Here is a 23,398-nt window from a genome sequence, read left to right on the forward strand (position 1 = left end):
AAGAGTTGTCTATAAGAGCAGACAAGTTGCTTCAGTTTATCTCATTGCAGACCAACTAGTCTAGCATGCCTGATGGCAGCTTCAGCCATGCACCAATAGGCATGGAAACATGTATGTTCATTCCAAGATATCCAGACATACTTACCATCAATCTGAGCCTCCTATTTAAAAAAAAAAAAAAAAAAAGGCTGGATTTCCAAATCAAGCCACTAAGCTTTACTAAAAAGATTAAAAAAAAGAAAAAAAAAAAGCTGTACCTCTTAACGCCTTCACACACTTATTTTGTTATTGAAACTTCTACGGCTTTATGAATAGTTAGTATCTTATAGTACTTCACATTATAAAATTAAAATTTCCTAATGCTTTTTTCTTTTCTGTTGCTAAGATGATCTCCTTACTTTACTCAAAATGCAAGTACCCACTGCATAATGAACAATTTTATTTTCTGTAGATCCATTAATACCTGGATTCTGCAGTCAGATTCATCTGAACTCATTTCATATATCCATATCAAGCCAGTCTCTGAAGTCCACAGTGGTCACCCCTTTTGAACTGGATTCATGAGGTGGTCAACCATAGTTGTGGTCCTCTCGTGACTCAGATTCACAGCTGGTATTGACTTAGCTACCTTAACATCAGCAAGAAAGACTGAACTGGTATTTTGGGGAGAGGTGAAGACAAAGCTGCTGAAGGGATTAATGCAACTAATGGAATTAAATCTGATTCTTTATGAAAGTGGTATGTCTGCAATTTATTTAAAAGCTTGTGATTCAGTTCACCAAGTATTCGGTATGCTTTTTGGCTTGCACGCAAAATATATGTGTGGGGTTTTTAGACATGTCACTGGATATAGCTGTTTCAGTTCTTACTAATGCAAGCTCATCAGTAACACATTTTTATAAGGAGGCAAAAAATAATAATACAAAAATAATTTTTACAAAGAGTAAAAAAAAAAAACATGCATAAACGATAACAGTCTGATACTTATTACTAGCAGGCAGTAGAACTCATTTTCACTTATTACACACACCGCCCACCATTTTTTCAAAAGGATCTTTCTATCTTTAGGATATAGCACCATCCTGTGGTCATTTCCAGAAGCAACATTAGGGGGGGAAAAACCACCCTGGTCGTCAAAACGAGAAGGGTGCAAACAGTTTCTTACTCTCAGTATATTCATTATATCCTCCTGGAACACTAATATAAAAATCCCAGTTTTCAATCCAATCATGATCAGTGTAATCAGTGAAAAGACTCCAAAAACTACACAATAGCTGCAACCATAAGAAAAAGTTTACCTTGCCAAGATACCAATTGTAAAGAAACCAAATCTTCGTGCAGCCTAATTTCCTGGTATTACATAGTAAGGAAAAAACAGGTTTGAAACTACATACAGCCTAGTCTTTTACTGTCCTTTCCAGAACTCTACTGCAAGAATTTTAGACTTGACTTTACAGGAGTGGGAAAAGGTGTTATAATTATAATATAGTGATAACAGTTTATATGATGTTCAGATACCAAAACTTTCTAGCTACTTTAATATCTTTAAAGCTAGTTATTCCTCACCAAAGACAAAAAGAGAACAGAAATTGATCTTATTTCTCCTTGCTTGCAAATTAAAAGTGAACTCTACAGAGATAAGTAGCTGATACATTTCTACAATGAGAAAATAAATTCTGAGATTTTATAGAACTGTGTATCTTATTTGTAAGATACTCCCTTGACTGGTCTTCATTTGCTTGAATCATAAAAGAGTGAATTCAGCAGGCTATACGGAAACATCAGCATAATTTTGTAAGCAACAGCTTACAAATGTTATTGTTTCATCTCAAATCTCTTAATTTTGATACCACTGCACAAAAAGAATGTTGTACACAGAGGGAATAAAAAACAGTTACAGAACCCCCCATTCCTTTTTCTCTTTTTCCTTCATGAGCTTAAGGCAAATTGATATGGATAAAACCAAAATGTAGTGAACTTGGATACGTTCAAATAAAAGAATTATACAACTTTGACTTGCCTCTGGCTTTCCTACAATAGGGATAAAAATCAAGAGAAGGAAACATTGGTTTACTGTTGTGCCCAAATTTAGTCCAAGGAACACAGAGCACCAAATAATTCTGAACACCACTTAACAATAAAAGTGATCACTGACACCTGATTCAGACGGGGCGGGGGGGACGGACACTGGAGATGAGACCACAAACAAGGTATTAAAAAGTAGAGAATTATTTAGTTACAGTATCATGATTTCCAAGTCATTACATTTTTAAGGCAAAATCTTATAGTAACAAAACACATTACTAATGTGTACTAAAATAAGGTTATTTACTTAAAAATGATACATTGGACATGATCTGTGTACAGAACAAGCAATTCATGGTAAACTCAATAAGGCACCTTCTAAAGCAGATGCTGTACAAAATACATTAGTGTGTTACATTTTTAGAGGAGTATTCTACACTTCTGGCATATAACACACACAAGAGTGTGACCATTTGTCTTGTTCCACTCTTCTTTCATATTTTATTTACATCTTCTCTAGGTTAACTACAATGTTATTTATTCTTCTTGTATACAATATAGTACATTTCATTTTGGGCATGGCATGTCAGAGCACAAATGTCACTACATGATGTGGGCTTCTATAATTGCATTCAACAGTAAAATCGTACAAAGCAACAATTACATGAGATTTGTTCAGAAATTAGAAGTAATGTGCAATCCACTTCTGCTACACCAACCAAGGCTAATACACCATGTCTCCATAAAGCACTGTACCATGCAACATTGCTAGCCACTTTTAGACATCACTCCTATTTGGAATAAAGATCGTGGATAAAGGCTTTTGGCTTCAGAGGCACTGTCAGAAGAATGAGGAAGTGCTAAATCATTTTAATATCTGTCAGAAGATGAGGGCATAACTTCCCTTTAAAAATATCTGCAATAGCAAAGGAATGCTTTTTAATTTAGTATCCTTGCTTTTCAAACATTTTAGACCATTAGAACACAGTCTGTGAAGACAGAGTAGGTGAAATATATCCAAATTATTTGTTTTATTAACACAAATGGCCATTTAGATCAAGATCTAAAATTTGATTCTAGACTACTATGTAGGTATCCTAAAACATTAGTTTTACATTTTATTAATACCTCAGAATTGACTAATAAAGAAATTAATTGGGAAAAAGTGATGGATATTGGGAAAACTGTGAGTTTCTTGAAAAAAACCTCAGGAAAAATTACATGCTGAGTAAAACTCGGAATAAACTCAAAATGTAATCCTACATTTTTCTGTAGGAATATCATATTTCTTGTGGAATTTACAAGTTACAAGGAACACAAGAACTTTCCTTTCAGTTGTTGTAACAGTAAGAATTATGTAAGTAACTCAAATTATTTTCCGTGTAACTGAAATCACATGGAGCAGGTTAAATAAAGACAAAAAACACCTCCTCCGTATGTGAGTGTTTAAGAACTTCCAAGGCACAGTTCTGACACTCCAAGATACTTTGATTTTTATTAACAAAAAAAAAATGAGGACACATTTGCCAGTTTTGGGGGATTTTTTTTTTTTTTTTTTTAATGACAAATGCTTAGAATTTTGACCAAAGTGAGATTAATCATATTCCAACAGAAGAATCCTATTACCCTCCCTGACCTTAAAGGCTTCTGAACTACAGTATTGCATAAAGCAACAACTTAGCTTCAGAATCTGCACTAAGTATGCTTAATATTATATAAAAATTCCTGGGCTAGCTTTGACTGAAGGTTGGATTCCCCCCCCACCCCCCCAAATAACTATATTATAATATCAGTATGGACATACTTAGGGTCCGAACAGTGACTGACATTGCATGGAACGTAGGTATGTGCACAAGTGCTTTATGCAACCAGATCCTTTATCAGTAACATTTTTTGGCGTATCAGGGAATCAAGGAATGCTGAAGACCTAGCAGCTCCTGTTCAGGACAATGAAAACTGTTTGAGTATGAACCTAGTAACTGAAGCGCTGAAAAAATTAAGGTTAAACCTTAAGGCAAAATTTTCTTCTCTCCAAGATCATCTTTGCAGCAGTCAGCTCACTTCTTCTGTGATAAAGATAATGTGTAAACCGATTTAGGTCTTAGGATGCCTACCAAAGACCAGCATCTTCTTGCCTTGCAAATGCCTAACAATGGAGAAGAAAATAAGTGAATAAGTTCAAATTATCAAAATTCACACCTCCAGCAGTGGCTTCCTGAACACTTGGGAAAAATGAATTAAAAAAATTCACAAGTTCACAGCTAATACTGCTGTGGCAACTTATAAAAATTTGAATAGGAATTGGTTAATTTAAATAGACCTCATCGCTCTGAAAGTTTAAACTAGGAGGGCACCTAAACATATTTCCTTCTTATTGATAAAAATCTTAGGGAAAGAAAAAAATAAAAGCTTATCCCTTGCATTTTTTGGCTCATACCAAATATTTTCCAACTACCTGTGCAAAAATTATGTGCGAAGACACGATTAACAATTGCAAACTCATCACACATTTCTTGGCAATGGACGGAGAAACGTTTTTTTAAAAAGCCCTTTATCATGAGGATTGTGGTACAATATCATATATCTTTTGCTGTTTTCAAATAAGTTAAACCATAGTTGACACACCTATGAACTTCTCAGCCAGAATACATATTAATACTTAAAGGCATTACTGAACAAAAGTAATGACTTTATTAAAAAAAAAAAAGAAAAATAAAAGTCCCTTGAAATAGCTAGTTTTCTATAAAATATGTAGAACAGTTAAATAAAGTCTGTACATCACAATAGAAAATAAAAAATACTGCAATCTTTTGCCTGACCATTTACATTATGTGAACTACAGAATTACAACAAAACAAAAAAAGTTAGAAAGTTGTAACTGTTCACAAATCACATTAGTTCTGCATTACATTGTTTTCTCTTAGTTGTATTTTCAAGGGAAATTTAAACATGTCAAAACAATTTCCATGTACGTATTTTAAGACAACAAATAATACGGCATAAATCAATCTGAAGTTTTAACATTTTTTTCATCAATTTTAATATTATTCCTAACTTTTTTTCTTCAAATCTTGACTATGGCATATGTGTGTTTGTGCATGTATCTAATTGTACACGTGTACCTAGGACTAGGCAGTTGATTTTTTTTTTTTTTAAGTAAAGCACAAAACACACCATATAAATAACTTCCCTTTTTAAAGTTATTTAGAACAAGATTTACAGTACAAAGTTATAGGCACTTAAATTATCAAATAGGTTCAATGCAATGGTTCCAATACTGTGTGTTCATTCTTCAGACAATTCACGCATTTGAAGCTTCAACTTGAGTTATGGTACTATTTTCTAACTTCAAAGTAGAAGTGCCAAAGGAGTTATAAATCAGTAATTCTGCTTAACAGTAACCTCATGGAGGGGTTCTGGCTTTTAAACAACTTGTCTGGATCAGTGAAGAAAAGGAGGGTACTAGAGTTTCCTGTACATGCCAAATAGTTGGCACAATAAGATCAAATTTTGCAATTATGTTAACTTACTTTATCTTCATAAATCATCTTTCAATGCCATTCGTCCCAAATGTGCTTAACTAGAACTTAAAATACCCACTGATTTATCTTGTCTCAAATCTTGAGTTTTGTGACTGTCCACAAAGTGGTCCACAGATGTGGCCTCCTGCATTTACATCAGGACAACCCAGCTCAAAAATCTTCTGCATGTTGTGGATCTTTAACAGTTCACATATATTCATTTCTCCTGGTCCTGACCTTTACTGCATTGTCTAATCTTCTGAGTGCCCAGCCTGTGTTTCCTGCCTTCCATTTTTGTGTCTGCAAATTAGACTTGTTCTCGAGCCTTTCAAAACTTATCTTCTGCCTAGATTTGTCGAATGAGGAAAAAGCATGCTCCTACAGTTGACCGATTCCCTCCCGTACAGAAAAAAAGTCAGAGCACCTACAGGTGAGTCCCAATAAAGGAGAAAGGCAAAACATGTCATCAACCATCTTTCTGTTAGAATGCAAGGTATTCAACAGCAAAAATGCTGGTTGTGTGCGGCATTTTGAAAAATATGCCAAATTTCATAGTTGCTCAATTATGGAGCCCACCAGACTAAGTGAGATGATCAAAGCAGTCTGTGCCTCTAAGAGATTGTTTCCAGCTCTTTACAGACTTAGGTAGGCACTTCTTAATTTATTAATGTTTTTGCAGTTCTCCTTATGACCAAAACAAGAATAGAAATAAAATTGAAATAAAATTAAAACTGAGATTTAGGAAGATAACTTAATAGCAAGGATTCTGTAGCAAATCTCTGATTGTGGAGCTACAAAATGCATGGAACCCTGATCATAAAACTTTGTTCATTTAATGGTTTCTTATCTATTCCAAATGACAGAAAATAATCCTGGCACACACATAAAGGCATAAGGAACTGTTAAACTGAGTAGTATCACAAACAGATTCATAACCTACAGGCTGTTTCACAAAAACTTGGTATGAATTGACTAGGTTTTATCAGGTAGAAGGTAAAAAAAAAAAAAAAAAAAAAAAAAGCTTATATTCTCCATCTCTGTTGAATCCATATAGCTTGTTAGGCTTTCACAGAAAGCACTGTAATCTGAACATCCAATTCAGTACCCAGAGTTTTACTGGAGACTCGCTATGTATGACTGAAGTCTCAATGCAGCTCAAACAAAACCAAAACCTGTATTTTATCAAGGCTGTCCATTTACGTAGCACGTAGTGTGTAGAGGCTCTCAGTATCACAGTCTATGAAGTACTGAAAGATTTGATAGCAGCCTGTAGAAGTGTGCTGAGAAAATATACTGAATCTCAGTTATTTCCTCTTTCCACATAGGTCTCACCCATGTTTGAGTGAAAAGATCTAGGAGTCCAGCTTTGCTCTCCAATGTCAATTTTCTGTGTCAAATCTTTACATCTTGTGATTCCACCATCTTGGCAAGTGTCTTCTTGATCCTCAAGGCAGTGAGCCTTGAGGCAGGATTATGAGCCCAGCATTCAGACATTAATTTCAATATTGCTCTTAAACACTGTCAAATAAAAACCAAAAGAACAGTATTGTAACAACTGATAAATCTGAGGTGCATAATTTGGTTTGCTTTCATGCCTAAATTACAGAAGTCTTAAGTCCAAATGTGCAATTTCTACATTTTCTGCAAAATTGCTGCTAAAACATTATAAACAGATTAACTAAAAAAACCCCAGCAAAACAAACCAATCAACCCCATCCAACAACCACGTCCCAATCCTCCTTTTTCCTCCCCTTCACTGCCTAGAATTACAGTAGCTGGAACTACTTTTTTCTTCTTTATTACTTTTTTTTTCTTTATTTTCACAAAGATGCATTACCAGAACTTGTCATTACAAGTCAAGATCAGCAGTACAAAAATGGTAGGAATAAGCAGATTCTGCCATATGTATGGCAGAAAAACTGTAGAGAACTTTTTCACATTTCACTGAAAATGAAGATGTGAGAAAAGTTCTTTCAGCAGTCAAAAAATAATACAGAAAAATCTGCCAATTCCTAAAAGAAATCAAGGATTTTGGGAAGAAAGGATATGGCATATCTAGCTTGCTATGTGAAATAGCTATGTCTTAATTACTGGTTCAAGCTGTGGCCCTCTAAAAACAGTTTTAAATTTAGTATTTTACTTACATCATGGCTTGTCCTGGAATGTACCAGTAAAAAAGAAAAAGAAGAAAAAGGGAAATCCACAAACACAAAGAAATTGCTTCATATTCCATGAAATACCTTATGCCACAAACCAATATGCTATATATATTGACTCATAAAACCAATTAAAAACTCATTTAAGTTGCAGCTCCAATCAAAACTGAAAAATATTCCACTATCTAAAAAGAAGGTCTCAATTAGAGCAGTATTCATACACTTGGATGCTGCTTAAGTGTATCTTTCCCTTAGATCCCTGAAAAGATACATAAAAAATAGTGTATTTTGTGTTTATTTCAAACATTTCTTTCTCCTATTGTTTCTGTGAGGTTATCAAAATATCAGAATGTGTGAATGTAGTCCCTACTTTACAATGTTTTAATATTTATTAAACTTAAATACCCTTCCATATCAAAGGAACAAAGTGAACTAATTTTTGCTTTCAGCATACTCACTTCATCACTATTCCATCTATTCGATACTACTGGGCGTAGGCGTTTGACACACACCACTTCTCTCATGTCCTCATAGGATGGATCATTTGGCACCATGTCATAATATGGCAACTGATACTCTTCAACAATACCTGCACATAATTGTGAAAGATCAAGCACCATTAAAAAAAGAAAATAAATCTATATACCTACTCTCAGATTTCCTTAGCCAGGAGCAAAAAATAACTTAATTTTGCGCCAGGGCAAACCCACCACACTGTTATACTGTGGTAAAACCCCCCCAAACTTCACTATACAATCAGATATTTGCAGAAAATCTCCAATATTATGATTATTAAGTTTAATAGCTATAGTAATTCCTTGCAGTCCCTTTGTCTTTGATACCCAGTGTAGAATTTGACATCTAATCCATTGCATGCTACAAAGAAACAAGGAGAAAGAGTAAAACGGAAGAAGAGAATACATGTAAAGATCTGTAAGGTCACAAAAGAGCGAAAGAAAAGTAAGGGCTGGCCACAGAAACACGTATAAGGAAAAACTGAATGACACCAGAAATACAAGTATAATAAAAGAATATCATCTTACAAATTACTTTTTTGAAGTTTTATTAACAGCATAGGGGTAAAATACATCTGCATCCCAAAATTTTTCCTAGAGCAGGCATTCTGCTTTTTGAGCAAGGAAGAAAAGCCCAAGATGCTTAATTCTAACAATCAAAAAGGTCTGGTCCAGTGATTTTCAAGCTGTAGTCTGGACAGACTGTTACTACTGCTTCTAAAGAATGCAAGACTGTTGATATAGCAGGCCTGTTACATTATTTCCTGGTCAAGTATCATTAAAGTGAGACAAGGACCCGGTAGACTTTACACGGAATATTTAAAAGTTTACCTCCTGTGACACAACGCCGAGCCATTTCCCAAATGATCAGCCCAAAACTGTAAATGTCAGCCATGATGTATGGCTGGAAATGGTTTTTATTCAGGCTTTCATCTAGGACCTCTGGAGCCATGTAACGTTTTGTTCCCACTCTAGTATTCAAGGGAACATCAACTTCATTTGTGTCACTACATGAAAACATAAGGAAGTTAGTGAATTATGGACATGGTATGAAATCCTGTATGATGTAATCACTACACCGCAAAGCTCCCATTTACAGATTAAATTATTTATTTCCTTCTCAATACTACACTTAAGAGTACATTGTGCCTCCCTGAAAAAGATTATCTAGAAAAAATGATACCGAGTATGGAAGTTGACAGTTTACTACTACTTTTGCAAGACATTTAAAACACATATGAAAATAACCTGAATTAAAAACTACTATAAAGATGAGTATATTTGGTAACAACTCAAAATTATTTGCAAAGGCTTATGCTTTCCTTCAGGCTCTATTGTAGCAAAAAAACAATTCTCTGGCTCCACTGAACTTAAAGTAAAGTATTCAATACTACTACTATAGTATTACTTCTTCAATTAAGTTTCAACTCCCTTAACACTGTTCAAATTTTCTATGAGAATATACAATGATAGCAATTAGTCTGAAAGGCCAGTTTGAATAACGAATCAGTTTTCCTTTCCTCTACAAAACTTCTTCTATTTTCCACTAGAAGTCTTTTCATTGTTCTTTTAACAACCTATTTTCATCTCAATGCTTATCAGCATTCAAAGGAAGAACAGCATTTTACTCTCAAAATCAAAAAAAATCTGAAAGCATGCAACCAAATTATTCCATCTTCCTTTAAAATTAGGTATTTGGTGCATTAAAAAAAAAAAAAAAAAAAAAAAAAGGTTTACCATTACAGAGGATTTGTTCATCTACCTGTTAAACTTGACTGCAAGACCCAAGTCTGCAATGCAGCAGGTTCCATTTTTCTTTATCAAGATGTTTTTACTCTTCAGGTCCCTGTGGGCAATAGCAGGCTTGCCTTGTGTCCCATAAATTTCTGTGTGTAGGTGGCACAGACCACATGCAGCAGAATATGCCAGTTTGAGGAGAGCCCTGTTGTCTAGCGTAGTGCATTTCAGAAAATCATACAATGATCCATTTTCATGATAATCTGTAATCAAGTAAAGCTGTGTCCAGGAGCCAGTGCCTTTAATATCCGCAGCTATGAAACCTATGAAATACATAAACGAAGTTACAATGTATTTGTACATTTTTTTTTTTTATGAAACATTTAATAAAAATTCCTAAATCTATACTGTTTTGGACTGTATCAGAAGATACAGTTCCCCTTATGGAAAACTAGCAATGTAAAAGCTTAGACTTCAACTATACATGAGGTTACCATTTCAGTCTTCCAGCAAAGAGATCGCAGACATGTCTCCAACCAAGACCGGCAATATTCTATCCTTTCAGTTAACATTTTATTAGCATACACTAAGGGACACCCATTTGGTTATTCCATGAAAGCCATCATATACCTCTCAAGCCACCCACTAAGAACTCCTTCTCTTTCACCCTCACAAAAGCTCTCCAGTAGCCAAACAATGTACTGCTTCCTTACCAAGGATGTTTTCATGACGCATTAAAACAGTTTGGTAAATCTCTGTTTCTCGGAACCAACTAGCTTCTTCTGTGGTGAAGAACACTTTCACTGCAACTTTTTCGCCCCTCCATTTGCCCATCCACACTTCACCGTATCGTCCTTTTCCAACTTGCCTCACCATCTGAATTTGTTTGGCAATAGTGCGCTGAACCTAGAGAAGAGGGAAAAGTGGAGGAGAGAAACCCAACGATTAACCAAAAGTACTTGGATGAGCTAGTTCTCAAGCCTGGATTGCTTTGAATTTTGACCCCATTGCAAAAGTTATTCTATATAAGCTTTTCGATATTTCCCACTATTCCAATTTCAAACTCACTATTGCTGCCTCCAAGGAAGAATTGTGTAACAAACCCTAAAAGATTAAATCAGCTCAACTTCATATGCATTCTGTTTGTTTCAATTTTATAAATAATTACAGTCACTTGTCTCATTGGCTAATTTTTATGCAAGTACTATATAGGAAGATGAATAAAAAATTATGAACAACTATCAGCTAATAAAAAGCTATTTTATCAGATAGTGGATACTGAGAAAAAAATATCTTTGAGTTTGTTCAATTCAATACTTGTATTAGCCATTCACTGCATCTTAATGTCTATAGGCTCTCATTGTTCTTAAATTTTTCTGATGCCAACAGATTTCCTAAAACAATCTGATTTTGCACTTCGTTTTAGTTTATTACGTGAACATGGGCTTTCGTACATGTTTAGTTTGTGCTGTATCTTTCACAGTAATTGCATATAAAATTATATACTGTATTGATGCTCTGCTTTGTTCTAGGCATTAGGTACAAATCAAACTGTGTATTTAACTGGAGAGAAGTTCAGTCAAGAAAAATCTATGATTTACCAATAATGGTAGTCCTGATCCACTCCCAGAACTCTGTGACTGGTCAATAAGGTCTTTTAATGACTCCCCAGCTGGAATAAATGCTTCATCTTGTTCCAGGTCACGATTATAACAGTGTCTCTTTGCCATTGACTTACAGTAATGCCTGCAAAAGTAACAGAAGAGATTAAGCTGAATTTCAAAAAACTTTTCCAAAATATGTAGTAAATTGAACGAGGAAAAAAGCTATTTAAATGTACAAATTTTCTTAAAAGAAAAAAATAATAATCAGATGTTACTGTACCTTTTTATTTTCTTCCAGAAATTTAACGTACATAGTTAATATTAAAAAGTTGTAATATGTGTAGAGGCACGTTCATTTATGGCGAGTCAGGTGGAAAACCAGCATTTTTAATACTCAGCTCACAGCCAGTGTTACTAGTGTAGCACCACTGGTTTTGGTTTCAACTAACAGCCTGAACCTTGAACCATGGCAGATGAGGCTGACACATGCCTGTTTCTGCCGAAACTGCTAGAACAGTGATCACCCCCAGCACAGGGCTGGCGCTGACAGAAGCAGGCACAGTCTCTTAAACTGCCACAGCTCGGCTGGTCAATTATTCAGTTTTGAAACACAGCAGAAAAGGAAAAGTTCTAAACACATCCTTGTTGCTTCAGGTTTGCAAAAAGATTTAAAAGTAAATCTCAGAAGTAGATGGAATTTAACTATCAAAAGTGACTGAAGATCCAAAACCAAAAAAGCATTAAGATATTCTTGTTTACTGGATGATATAGCTTCAAAGTTATATGTAGCTTAGAAAATTGTAAAATTTTTTGACAGAGGAAAGGATTAAATTCACTTAAATTCTACATTGTGAACATTTCATTTTACTTTGCAATGCAAACTGCTATCCATAGAAATATGAAATTAAATTACAACAGTTTCACTTCCGATCTATTTTTATCAGAAATAGACATGATTAACTGAGTATATGCACAAAATAACTGTTCTGTTTACACTCATTTGGGAAATTAAGAACATTGCCAATAAAGAAAGTGCTTTCCTTACTTGTAACAAAAGCAGCTAAATAAGATGATCATGACAATTATGCAGACTGCCATAGAAATCAACACTGCCATCCAACGAATGCTGCCATCAAAGAGTCCATCTATTTAAAAACAAACAAAAAAACAAAGCCAAAAAAAAAAAAAAAAGGAAAAAAAAGATGAAAGTTTCCAAAGTCTACTGATTAAGCATTTATTGCAAACAGTTTATTTAGGTTATATTTTTAATATACTGTGTATATGAATGTGCATAAACTGCAACACAGGAGGTTTTATCTGAACATCAGGAAATACTTCTTTACTGTGAGGGTGATCAAGCCCTAGCAGAGGCTGTCCAAGGAGGTTGTGGTGTTTCCTTCCTTGGAGGGGCTTAAAAGTTGTCTGGACATGGTCCTGTGCAACTGGCTTGAGCAAGGGGATTGAACCAGATAGCTCCAGAGGTCCTATGTAAGCCTCAACAAGCCGGTGATTCTGTGACAGTATGTGGAGCCAATTGCAAAATGTCAGAAAGGAGCAGGACAGCTGACACACACAAAAGATCAGTCCATATGAAATTACACAAGATTTATAGTGTTACAGTATCAAAGTATTTACACTGGAAAAGCAGAGACAATTTCATTTGGATTCAAACAACAGAAAAAAAAACCACCCAAAACAAAAAACCCCACAAAAAACAAAAAAAACCCAAAAAAATAAAAAGGATGATTAAACTTGATATTTTTGGAGTTGTTGGTTTCGGTTGATTCTTGTTAGTTTGTTCTTAGAAATAGAAATGAAGGATTTCCAGCAGTAAGATTCTGAGAAGGTATTAAGCAACAGTTAAACTAGTAGAATTTGTCTAGCGCTGAACAAGCACATGAAAATATAAACTATCTTCACTGGAAACAACAGCAAGAAGAGAATCAATATAGAGTAGATAATAGTTAATAATGTCAGAGTACTTTTTTTTAAAATTTATTTAAGATACGTTCATCATGGCAAAAACGTGGCAGAGATTACAAAAACTATTTTAAAAAGAAAAAAGAATGGGCTGTGAAAACAGATCAAAAGATTGAGAAATGAGCAAACTGAGCAAGAGAATAAAAATACCATGAGTGACTGATGGAGGAAAAGATTAACTTGGAAGTGGCAGAAAAGGAAAACTGGACTAGAGTATGAAGCGTAGTAGAGAGCTTCTCATCAAAATTACTTAGGAAGGAAAAAACAAATCTGTACAATACTGTAGAGTTACATTTTCTCCTTGTTTTTTCATCTGTTGATCAGGATCAGAAGAACAGAATCCACACCGCATTTATTAGTAGCAGTGTGAACATCTAGGAGCTGTTACCTGTGCTGTCAAGTGGTGGTAATGTTGGTTGTAAATCCTGATTGCAGAAATCAGTCCGACAGCACTCGATTGTTCGACGTAATTGTGCTTTAGGTGAGTCCTGTTGAAGGATAATCAGATTTTGAAGTGATCAGCTAGCACGGGGACAGGTGATGTGTGACACAACTTCACAGTGGCAGACAAGCATCACCTCATCTCTTTGGGTTCACATGTTCACATTTAGGAGCTTTTTCTACTTGGTGCACAGAAATAAATGGTTCCTACTTAAGTTGCTGCTTCATACATTGCAAAATTTTTAAGCTTGGTCGAAAGCAGTTAATCATATGTTAAATAAATATTGCTCTTAAGACAAAAAAAAACCCAAATCCCTTTACAAGTTTTTCTCTTGCACTCATCATAGCAGCACTGTTTGCTTCAAGAACATCTTCAGAACACCACATAAAAGATAGAGGGACATGAAAATTAATCTGAAAGTAAGACACTAATGTAAGTACAAGAACAATTTCAGGAGGTCATCATGACACCTCAGGTCTGATTTGCAGTAACCCTAAACATTCACAGCTGTAACTGAAGTCAACAGTGTTTCCAAAACACAGTGCTACCCACAGCTACATTATATAGAAACTCAAGTCCTAGAGATATTGGGATGGGGGGAAGGCAGGCAAAGGGGAGGAAGCAACCTAGCTGGTGATTACCTCTGAAAGATTTGTTTAATGTAGGCAATGTGACAAAAGAAAAAGCAAAATCCAGCCTTCCAAAGCAATATTTGCCCAGCTAGTGCTATATCTCTGTCTTCTAAATAAATCCTTGCTTTATTAACTGTGTTTTCAGTTCCAATGTCTATAAAAAAAAAGTTCTAAAGGCAGCAGTCTGCTTATTATACCCCTTTAAACCAAGGGCAAGTTATATTCATGCAATCAACAATACATCAACTCTTCTACAAAGGAAAAAATAAAGTTGTATATCAGACAGGAAAGCATACACATTTGATAAATTGTGTACATGTTCATGAAACTTTAAGGGAGCTCTTGTGTAATCTGTGAAGACAACTCCTTATGATTATGCACTTCTGTCAAAAAAAAACCCAAGTAATTCAAAATTAAAACAATCGAGAAATTCTGCATGAAAACATAAAATATTCAGATTGATTAGGTTGACTGTAAAGTCTCTTCAACTGAGGAAACAGCAGACAGAAGTAAAAGGTTGATGTCCTCTGTTCATTTTGCCAGTGGCTTACGGATATTTGCAGAGAACTCCAACAAGCTAGGATTCTATTTCAGTCTTTGCTCAAACATCGTTAAGTGTCTTTTCTGCCACTACTCACCCACAACTGTTCAGTCCCATTCTCCTCGGTGGTAAATGGCAACAAGCAAAATTTATGATTGCAGTTGTAAACTACAAAGATTTAAACTGCTTCTGCACTTTCCGTACATAATTTCCATGGGGATCTTAAATTTTAATGGTAGCTCAATTTTTTTACCTTGCACTGGAAGTCTGAACCTTCATACTTCATGCAGCCAGACGCAAGTGTGGGTTCTCCATGTTCATCTTCTTCAATGATAGCAAAGCAATGCCCATTAGTTCTGGAATAAACATATAATTTGTGCTTTACCAGCATGTTTGTCGTTAAATATAAATAATTTTAACCCAGTGGTTGCCATACAGTTTGAGAACAAAAGACCCCCACAGTATTTACAAACAGAAACTGTACGGATGTTTTCTCCCAAACATTGTCTTCCACTTCCTCACCCCCCCCTTCAGGACTGCCTGCATCCAACCACATACCCGCAGTTGTTTAGAAACAACTGAGGGAGTGGAAAAGCAAAGATCTAACTAAAAAGGCATACTGACTACTATAGGTTAAAAAATAATAACAAAATATTCACTTGTGCCTGTTCTTGAAACTGTAATGATTTCTCTCTCGAAGAGAAATCCCAGTATGTGAAAGGTGGCTATTTCAAGGTCAAAAGCTCAGCTATGCTTTTCCCACATGAGCTTTCTCAAACATTCAGACTTTGGGGCAAACCAAACCAACAAACTCCCATACCCACTTTCTGAAGTTGTCAGTAACAAATATTTAATTAATCACATTCTTTGGGGGGGGGGGGGGGGGGGGAGAGGGGGGAAGGCATTTCAATTCCCTATTATCTCTTTACAGAAATTCTTTGATTTCTATATTACACCAAAATGTCAACAATATTTATATGGAATCCTGGACCAATTTGCAATGGTAGGTCCATGATTAAAATATCTGTAAAAATTAAGATTTTATTAAGTAAATCAAAACTCATTCATTCCCTCATCACAGATACTAAGGAAAACAAATCCAGAAATATGTTTGCTTGTCAATAATTTATTAAAAGAAATGCAGATTTGGCAAGCATCATGCCATAAAACACCCTCCACATGAACACTGCGTAAGTGTTACTAACTCTCTAACAGCTTTATTATCAGAATAATGATCTATATCGCCATTGGTTCGAAGGGAAAAAAATAGTAAGGCCTATACTGATTGCATACACGAGGGGGCGATGAAAAACAAAAAAGTACATACCAAAGGAATTATAAGACAAAATACTGGATAGTAACAGAACATTTTCTAGGTGCAAAACTATTTATAAAATCCAGTGTTTACATTCTAAAAGATAGTAGTGTTTATTCCACCTCCCTGGGTTCCACAAAAACTTCTTTATCTGCTAAGTGACAGCTTTAGAGAGGCTTAATATTATGTGTTAAAGTGAAGACTCAAAAGTAGCAAGTAATATGCTACCTATTATGCATCTTTATATTAATTCTTCAGGAAAAAAAAACCAGGAGAGTCTTAAACACTGAACTGCAAATGAAGAGAAAAAAGGAAAACCAAGGACATTTTATGACACGAATAAAGCATCTTAAGCAAGTGCACAATCAGTGCATGGGTCTGTTAGAATTCTGATGCCTATCAAAGTTTTTAACTTTGTAGCCCCTCCTGTCCTTATGTGTTCAGAGTATTTTCACCCCAATCATCCCCTCCCCCTCTGCCTTTCCCTCCTACTTTACAACTAATGAACATCTAAACAAGAATTCTCAGTAAATGGTTATGTTGCTAACATTACCTTTCGACTACTAGGTGAATAAACTAATAGACTAAGCCAGCAGGTGGTCGTATCAGAAGGTTTAGATTTAGGTCATTTAATACTCATTCAGTTATAAAAGGCTACACACGTTACTTAAAACCTCAATCCTTCAAAGCACTTGCTGGGATTAAATGACCAGTTGCAAATGGCTCTAAGGTATGATGAAAACAGTATTGCTTAGATATAGACGACTGTGGGTTTTAGTGCTCAGCTCTCCACAGAATCACTGAGTTTCTAATTATGGTCAAATCACTTGACAGAACCTCAGTCAGCACTCTAGGAGTTTCCTCCCTCACGAGCAAAAATGAGCCTCTTCAAAGAGCCTCTTCTATCCTGTATGCAATACTTACATGCATGTGTTATTAATAGCATCATCTGGACAATGTCCTGAGCAATAGCACTTAAGAAAAGGTAAGGTGTCCTCTGGAGCAAGTGTTACTCCATTCGCTTGTTTCTTTTGGTCAGGATTTGTCTTCATTCCTGTGCCATGAAGCATGCTGTCAAGATTTTGACCTGGACATTAAAAACCAAACCAAAACAAAGATAATATTTTTGCATCTCTCCGATAACTGTTGAAGAGCTTCACATGTACAACAACAGAATAATTATATTAACAAATAATTGAACTATACAAGACATAAGAACCTCCTCTCCCAAGATTGTGGCAGAAATTTGAGTTAACCACTTTATTATAGAAATACCTACCTCAAATATTTTATATCTTAACTACAGATCTTCTAATCATAATCAATATAAACAGAAAGAGGGTATTTTCCCTTTTTGAGGTGGGATAGAAAAGTAGCGATGTAACTGGTAAGAATTTTAAAAAGAAAGTCTCTCTCATTCATGTGTTTAGAAAATCGAAATGCTGACCGCTTGATAACCACAACAGTATAATTTTATGCATGACTGAACATACTTAAGACGCGATTTTCTAATTTTCTGACCTGAAGTCACTGTTTATGGATTCAGTCTCATAGAAGAGCAGTAGTAACTCCAAAATTTCATGGGTGGTTTTTTTTTTTAATCTCTGTACGCATTAGTACTTCAAAATAGAGCTACAGTAAATCTTGTTTGCAAATTATATTTTAGTAAATTACATGAACATCCACACAAATGAGCTTTCACAGAATAAAAATAGGACTAAATTATGTTCCAAGTAGCCCTCAATTTCTCGACAGAAGAAGAGTTAAGCATCATTTGTTCTAGTTCATAGTATTAAAGTGCTTTTGTGAAGGTAAGCATTCAGAAGAAAAAATCCATCTATTTTCTTCTTAGCGAAGAACACACAGGAAAGAAAAATTAGGAGCACTATCTGACTCATTTGGAACACGCTTTGTGACCACAACATGAGATGAGAACATCTCCATCCATCTCCTCCAGCTTTATTACTCATGATTTTACCAACAGAAAATCTCTTTCTGTCCATCACCTAACAATATTCTCAACTCTAAGTCCTCAAGGCGTGAACCAAATAAAGCTGGAGGAGTTGTGAACAGACTATTGCCTGCTCTGATACAATTTACAGCAAGTCTCTGTGTGCAAGATAACAGAGCAGCCAGTTAGGACCGATAGCAGCTTTTACAAATTCAGCTACAATTTGAAAAGTGGAGGTACCTCACTACCGCTCAAAAGATTTTCATCACAATAAAAAATTTCAATTTATATAAGAATTAAAAAAAAATTTGACCAGGAAACTCAGAGTCTCTTAAGAGTTTCTTGTGGCTTCCTGTCAAGCCCACTGAATGCTAGCTGTAGAGTAATGAGAGCATTACTCTCATGTTGTAACTTGCTTGAAAGATGTGCAGAAAAACTAGATTAAAACCCTTTGTAGATACCACCCTCTGTATCACTCTACTGTAACATCCACTATACCATTCAGCTAAATGTGCAATTAAATATTTGTGAAATTTGATCTTCATATTCTGAAAATAGCTGACTTGCAGATTTCCTTATCTGATTAATAGAGCACACCCAGTGCACTGTCCCCATTCAGGAATTTCCCTAGAAGTAATGAAACTGCGCCTTTTTTAGATACAACTAAGAGTATACCCTAAGAAAGTACAGCACCATTCACCTAAAGCCTCAAATCACTTAGCCATGGTTTATTTGAAATGTAGTTTTCAAACTGTACTTCAGTACTGCCAGAGTTCAGCATTCCCAATATGTACAGACTGTTAACAAGAAGGTCTAGTTTAAGATGACAGAGTTTACCTGTGCAATACGTATTTCCAATTTAATCAAATGGAATTTTGCATGTATGAAATAGCAACTCCTCCAACTGTCCTCTCTCTCTTTCTATGGATTTCTTCCCAGCATAAATTTTAATACTGTGCCACAGACAGTGTTCTGTCTGTGGCACAATGTCTGAATACAGACATTCTGTATTCACATTTACCTGCTTAGAGAACAGGTAATTCTACTTAATATTTAAAGGAAAAGCCACTGCATATGTACAAATGTTGCCTTCCCTTCTAATTTCATTGAACTACTAAGGTGTCTTTCCTAATTAATACAGCAAAACCCCCTTTATCTTCAGGGACATTCCACATCTTAAAAGTCTGAATACTTTATGATCTATGTCTCTCAGTCACTCATTTATCTTCCTACCCTGAACACAGAATGCAGCATTTTTTCAATTTGTCAGAAGAGAAATCAAGGAACCCTTAAAGCATGGATGGCTTCTTCTAGCTTAGAAAAGCAAGAGCTAGAAAATTTTTATGCAGGTCTGGAATCTTTTAAAGCGGTATTATTCTTTGTAAAGTAACACTGAAGCATGACTACAGTATACCAAATACTAAAACTGAGATGGAATACATTTTTCCTCTTAATTTATTATGATGGATCGTATAACAAGATTTATGAAGAACACATACCAAACAATTCAAATTAGATAATCGTATTCTCAAAGAACCAGCATCTCTGTCTTTTCTAGAGTTTATATAAGCAAAGAATTTTATTCAAAGTAAAACCAGACTACAACTTCATTATCTTTGTAATGTGAAACAACAGTCTGCCGTAGCTTGTTTTCATCCTATAGGTAACATCTGAGTTACACGAAGAAGGCAGGGGTGGATCACTTCACTCTTGCATTTTTACTTTCTAAGACTGTAAAGAGAACTCTTCATTAAAGAGGGGTTTAACTGAGTATCCAGAAAAGGAAGAAAAAAGGAAAATATTTAGACTGCTTGGGATCAATTCAGAAGAAAGGTTTTATTTTCCCTAACTATATCCTGTACCGCGGTACTATGATTCAAGCTCGGAATTACAAGAAATACTGGTGTCTATTTTGAAGATGCTAGTATGGGAAAGGGAGTTAAATGTGTAAAATGACTTGGTTTCCATTCACCTGAAATCTTGTGACACTACACTACTTGATGATGTAATTAATGGCTTCTTTTCCATGACACATGCAGTTGTCAGCTCTGCAGGGCAACACAAATCTTACATAATCTTCTAAGGTACAAGTGCTATGCACTAACACACACAGCTTAAAAAGAAAAAAGGCTTTCACAAAAATAGAGCTACCAGAGATTTCAGGCACAGCAAAGCTTTTTCCTCTATTACTTCCTACCCTCCACCTGTAAACTGCTGGGGCAAAATAACATACATTAACAGCAAATGAACTATCACACACTGGAAGACTTGTTTGAGATCCTGGACCAGTTTCAGCTTGTTTGTCCAGCCTTGAGAATGATAGTATCATATGTATTTAAAAACACAAACTGCTTTATAATGTCTATTTTACCACATTATAAAGAAAATATATAGAAAAACGTAGAACCTTCAATGAAGTATCAGAGAATTGGTGAGCTGGTTCTCCTCTTTTCATGTAACCACAGCATAAGACAATAAAGAGAAACAAGCTGATGGGACTTCATGTACCTAGTTTGTCATTTGCTCTGCTGCACCACAGTACTCTCTCATACACACCGCATTAGTTTTGCATTTCTAGAAGTGTGAACAACTGCTACAGATAAGAAGACATTTAAAAGGCTGTTTAACTTTTTTTAATAAAGTAGAACAACGCCTGCCAATGTATCATATCCAGCCCTTGGCTGAAGATATAAATTATTCAAAGAACTACTTCCTGCAATCCTAAAAAATAAATTAAATCGTAAAATGTATTTTACAGAAGCACAGTACATTAAAAATACAACTAGGACAGAAATATAAGTCTACTTGAAAGCATGGCTTCAAATACTAATATTAATACAGATAATCTTCAAAAGGCACTGTGCGTGACAGTAAAGTTTTATTAACCGCTAAAACCTGAGCTAACTTGGTTACAACTCAATGCCAGGATACATATATAATTTCATTAAGTCTTCTGATCTAAGAAAAGATTTGTGTAACCCATAAAAACCCCAGCTCTATTAAGAAATTCAGAAAGAATAGTAAGTGAAAGACAAATACAAAAGCCAAATTACGCTTATAATTTCTTATTTAACTGTATCGCCCCTACCTCCACAAATAAAGCTGCAAATGCTAATCTACTAACCCACAAAATTCAAGTTATTCAATTGCTTTCTGAATTGATAATACAGATGTTCCACATAAATATATTTTTATTCCAGATTACATTATCCTTATAAAGGATTTATCCCATCAGAACTACAATACTATCAGCATTTCTTTGTAGCTAATCTGATCCAAGCTTGAAAACGCCAATAAATTCAGTATTTAAGCAAAAAGAATCTTTGCCAGAAGACTACCCCCACCTTCCTTCCTGCTGGCACTAAAGCTGTTTGCTAGGGCTAGCTGACACTCAGGGCTTACCCACACCAGGCTCTTCTCATAAAAGACAAAAGTTGTACCAAAGCTCTTTATGTTAGATACACCTTCCTTGTGAACAAGACATACCTTGAACTTTTTATGTGGTAGTTTTACATTACTTTTTCTTGCTTTAGGATGAAGATACAGCAAAAACATCCACTTTAACAAGAACATTTCGCCCTTCTACCTATCTCAAGCTTTCATGATTTAGTATGTACTGCCATGTGAATTAAACCTCAGTACAACTGACAGCTAGAGTAAAATACTAGTAATTTTTCTTAGGACACATAATAATTAAAAAAAACAACAACCCAACAACAAAAAATGGAAAAAAAAAACAAACCCAAACCCAAACCATTTCTGAGTGCAAGAAAACATCTTAAATGCTTCTATAAGCTCTATGCCTGACATTTTAGCCGTAATTCTCTCAATAGTGCTTTTAATATATCAGGGCTGTGATCTCCAAAGACCAGGCATGTTGGAGGTAGCTCCATCTAGCAGAACTGGTTCCTAAAACATACAGCACGTTCCCAGACTACTTGGTTAAAATCTCTCACTACCGCCCTCCAGCCTTCCCAGGAGCTACATCACTGTTCAACACAGGCGAGCAGCCCCTGCTCCCCTACCTTCCCAGCCAGCAATCCCCAGCCTCTGCTCCTACTTCTCTTCACCAAAAAAGTAATTTCTGAAGATTATTCTCTGTTCCTATGTATTCAGTACAAAAGCCAGACAAAAGGAAATTTTATGTGTATTTTACTTTAAGTACAGTGTTCTAATTTAAACGGACTTCTAAAGAATAGAGTTACTTAAAACTAAATGTGAATGTCTAATAATAATCATATAACCTTCAAATAATCCATTAAAATAACTTGAATCAGACAAATATTTAACAATACAAGTTTGCTGCCCATGTTCTAAAGATAGATGCAGTTATTAACTGGGGAAATAACCGGTAAACAGGACTACATTGTCCTCAGATAATGAATCGGCTTCTGACAACTCTAAAGTTCCTTCTGCAGATTTTAGAACATTTCTTTATTTCAGATGAGTTGAGATGTTTAGATTCAGTAACTACTTCACTTGAAATTCTGAAAGGGCATAAAAGTAAATAAATAAATATATTTCTATATCCAATCTTTGACTAAAAGTAAGCATGACAGTGAAATCAAATCTCAACGGATTTTTTTGGTTCACTAATGGACAATGCCAACTTTTTAATGGATTCCCATTTTTTATGTTAACATGAATTATTTTAAAATTTAACTTTTAACAAACTTTTCTTCAAACATATTGAATGTTGTTAATACATTTTTAGTCAACTAATTCACAAGGATTGAAATACTGGTCTTCCGTGCTGTCTTTGAAGAACACAGAAAGGTGTGATGAACCACGTATCTAACATTACATCATATAGTAAATCGACAGTAACAAAGAACAAAATCTATGAGAACACATTTAAGTATATATTAAGTTCTTTATTCTGTTACATATATTGATTAGTTATGCTCATCAATGCATTATAAAAAGAATGATCTTTACTTGGAAGTAGAGATCTGAACTAAAAACCTGTTCTAGTGGGA

The 23,398-nt window shown here is 35.1% G+C and overlaps 1 protein-coding gene across 3 annotated transcripts in view; it reads right to left on the bottom strand.

Moving 5' to 3' along the window:
* Window positions 1–2,311: 2,311 nt before the first annotated feature.
* BMPR1A (bone morphogenetic protein receptor type 1A) overlaps window positions 2,312–23,398 on the bottom strand; it is an 83,783-nt gene continuing 62,696 nt past the window's right edge. For all 3 annotated transcript variants that reach the window (XM_030487494.1, XM_030487495.2, XM_030487496.1), the window contains 10 exons: window positions 17,393–17,555; window positions 15,407–15,509; window positions 13,927–14,026; window positions 12,604–12,703; window positions 11,556–11,700; window positions 10,668–10,860; window positions 9,980–10,277; window positions 9,049–9,224; window positions 8,161–8,291; window positions 2,312–7,064 (listed from right to left, as the gene is read on the bottom strand). In XM_030487494.1, the coding sequence (XP_030343354.1) occupies window positions 6,939–7,064; window positions 8,161–8,291; window positions 9,049–9,224; window positions 9,980–10,277; window positions 10,668–10,860; window positions 11,556–11,700; window positions 12,604–12,703; window positions 13,927–14,026; window positions 15,407–15,509; window positions 17,393–17,555 (1,535 nt within the window). In that variant the 3' untranslated portion in view covers window positions 2,312–6,938. The remainder of the gene's footprint in view (window positions 7,065–8,160; window positions 8,292–9,048; window positions 9,225–9,979; window positions 10,278–10,667; window positions 10,861–11,555; window positions 11,701–12,603; window positions 12,704–13,926; window positions 14,027–15,406; window positions 15,510–17,392; window positions 17,556–23,398) is intronic.

This window comes from Strigops habroptila, chromosome 5 (assembly GCF_004027225.2).
Source record: "Strigops habroptila isolate Jane chromosome 5, bStrHab1.2.pri, whole genome shotgun sequence".
Lineage (NCBI taxonomy): Eukaryota > Metazoa > Chordata > Aves > Psittaciformes > Psittacidae > Strigops > Strigops habroptila.